Source organism: Mandrillus leucophaeus, unplaced genomic scaffold (genome assembly GCF_000951045.1).
Source record: "Mandrillus leucophaeus isolate KB7577 unplaced genomic scaffold, Mleu.le_1.0 Scaffold260, whole genome shotgun sequence".
NCBI lineage: Eukaryota > Metazoa > Chordata > Mammalia > Primates > Cercopithecidae > Mandrillus > Mandrillus leucophaeus.
In genome coordinates, this window is record NW_012102699.1 from 1,549,885 (window position 1) to 1,553,044 (window position 3,160).

The window sequence follows — 3,160 nt, forward strand, 5'->3', positions numbered from 1 at the left end:
AAAACTTGCATTCAAATGTTCACAGCAGCTTTATTAACAATTGGCAAACCTTGGAAGCAACCAAGATATCCTTCAGTACATGAATGGATAAATAAACTGTGGTACATCCAGACAAGAGAATATCATTCATTGCTAAAAAAGAAATGGGTTACCCAGTTATGCAAAGACATGGAGGTAACTTCAGTATGCATTACTAAGTGAAATAAGTCAATCTGAAAAGGATATATGTGATTCCAATTATGTAACATGCTGGAAAAACTATGGAGACACTAAAAGGATCAGCAGTTGCCAGGGGTTACAGTGGGAGGGAGGGACAAATAGGTGGAGCACAGAGGATTTCTAGGGCAGTGAAACTACTCCACGTGAGAAGGTAATGGTAGATGCATGTCATTATACATGTCCAAACAGAAAGTATAACAGCAACAGTGAACTTTAAATTGTGGACTCCTGGTAATAATGATGTGTCAGTGTAGGTTTATCAATTGTAACAAATGTACCACTCTGGTGGAGGATGTTGATAATGAAAAAGCCTATGCAGGTATGGGTACGAGTATATGGAAAACTTCTGTACCTTCTGCTCAACTGTCCCATGAATCTAAAACTGCTCTAAAAAATAAAGTCTATTTAAAAAATTTTAATTCCACCTCTGCTCATACATAATATTACTATGCTACAAAGGAGTTCAATGAAATGAAACTGGTGTCCTAATAATTCCCTCTACTGTTCACAAATATCTTTCAAGAAAAAATCCAAAAAATAGAAATTAAGAAATATAAATACAATCCTAATTACCTAACATAGGAAACAGAACACTTCCTTAGGGATCATATATCCATTATGATTCTGGAACACAAAAGGTTTGCAGTAAACAGAACACTGCCCTCTGCCCCCAACAAAGATACCTACACTCTAATCCCCCGGAATCTGAGAATATGTTAACTCATACGGCAAAAGGGACTTGGAAGACGTGATTAAGGTTAAGGTTTAAGGTATATTATCCTGGATTATTGAGGTGTGTCCAATCTAATCACTGGAGTTTGAGGAGTGGAAGCAAAAGGCAGAAGACGAGGTTAGAGATATGGCAACATGAGGAGTATCCGATGCCTTGTAGTGGTTAGCAGCTATGTGCAAAAAGCAACAGAGGCCTAAGGGCAGCCATCTGCTAACAGGCAACAAGAAAACATAGACTTAAAGCATGTGTAAATGAATTTTGCCAACACCTGACTGAACAATGAAATGGACCCTCCTCTAGTGCCTCCTAAAAGGAAACCCTACTGACACCTTGAGTTTTGCCCAGTGAGACGTGTGTCAGACTTCTGCCATACAGAACTTTAAGATAATAAATTTGTGTTGTTTTTAAGCACACTAAGTTTGTGGTAAATTGTTAGAGCAACAATAGGAAACTAATTCAGTGTTCCAATAATCAGTTAAGTAGATTTAAAATTCAACCATTACCATCTGATTTTCCATAATGAATAAAATTATCTTCATTTTATCTCCGGTGTACCCACTAGATTACCAACTATAAAAGTTAAAGATTAACTAAAAAAGGAATGGTTCTCTGAGAATATTTTGGCAAATGTACTGATTCGGAGCCTAAAGAATTGAAAACTCTCTAGCAGGTAGTCAAACAATGAAATTAATTTATTTATTTTAAAAAATAGAGATTCTCACCCAAGTATTCTGGGCATTTTAAGCAGAACTCTTTCAAAAAGGCATTTGCTTTCAAATCGTATGTTCTAATCTCAATTTCTGTGCCCAATCCTAAAACATGAATTTCTACCACAGATAGTTCACAATCTCCAACAAGGTGATAAAACTCGATCAAAACCTGGAGAAGAAAGAAAGAAGAAACTACCAGTACATAAAACAAAAACATGTTTAGTGCATAGTGGTTACATGTGAATATATGAGGTATACATACAATTGATATATTATTATCTAAAATTTAGGAGAGATTTTATACTCACACAGACATACAATACACACACAACATAAATAACTGTTTTCACAAAAACATGTATTGAATACCCACAATATATCACTTAAACCCCTCACTCTTGATTAACGAAGTTAATCTTATAAAAAAAAAAAAAAAGGAGTGAAGAAGAATCACACAGCCAAGTCTGGATTTAGTTTAATTAGGGTGAAAAAGATAGTGGGATGAAAAAGATAGTGCTTATTAACAATGAGACTGTATCGTAATCTGTAAATAGTAGAAACAGCAAACAAATTAAGCCATGTCAATTTCACCATAGTACCTACCTTTGGTACTTCAAATCGTATTTTAAACGTAGTCATATTTACTGAACAATCCTGCTTTTGTAACTTTCTGGTTCGAATACTTTTAACTCCAGTTGGGAACTGAAGAGGTTCGTCCAAGGGACTACATGGTGCATCAAAAAATTCCTCCTCTGAATCTAAATTTCACAGAACATTATTTAAGTCAATAATTACAATGATCAATTTAACAGTATTTCAATATTTTTCTGAAATAAATATGAACACAAAAACACTAAGGCTCTCTTTTAAATATAAAATATAAACATCAGAACAAAAATAAATTGAAAATAATATAGACATTACTGTACTTTTTTATTGTCAATTTTAAACAAAGGGATACTGTACTTTTAAATAACATTCTTGGCGACTAAGCAGCATGGAACATTATAAGATGTAATCTTTAGCTTAAGAAGCCCATCTTTTGAAATCATTAGTCTATTTTAAAATCGCTTAAATTTTACAGGAAATGCCAACGCCAATGATATACACACCATGAATACTCAAAGTAATGTGTTAATATGCTCACTCTACCTGGATAGTGTAACACGACTTAGGTATAAACTCTGCAATGTTAGCAGCAGAGTTTGAATGAAGTAAACTGAGATCAAGCACTGCTTTGTATACGTATATACATACAAATATAGTATATGTATATACATGTTGATGTACATACACACAAATATTGATATTAAAAAGGACTAAAAAGCATTAGATAACTTAGTAAAACCAATAAAACAAGGTTTAAATGAAACAATCAGAAGTATATCCCTAATAAACTAAGATTGAAATTAAAGTAGATGATCTCACAAACAACTTCTCTCCGGTGACTATAAATAAATAAATAAACAAATAAATTGTTCTCTAAGAAACCAAGAAT

At 33.4% G+C, this 3,160-nt stretch overlaps 1 protein-coding gene across 4 annotated transcripts in view; it reads right to left on the reverse strand.

Annotated features, from left to right (window-relative positions):
- Positions 1-3,160, reverse strand: part of VPS13A (vacuolar protein sorting 13 homolog A (S. cerevisiae)) — a 256,563-nt gene that overhangs the window by 143,734 nt on the left and 109,669 nt on the right. For all 4 annotated transcript variants that reach the window (XM_011984082.1, XM_011984081.1, XM_011984083.1 and 1 more), the window contains exons 25-26: positions 2,266-2,420; positions 1,675-1,831 (exon numbers count right to left, since the gene is read on the reverse strand). In XM_011984082.1, coding sequence (XP_011839472.1) covers positions 1,675-1,831; positions 2,266-2,420 — 312 coding nt within the window. The remainder of the gene's footprint in view (positions 1-1,674; positions 1,832-2,265; positions 2,421-3,160) is intronic.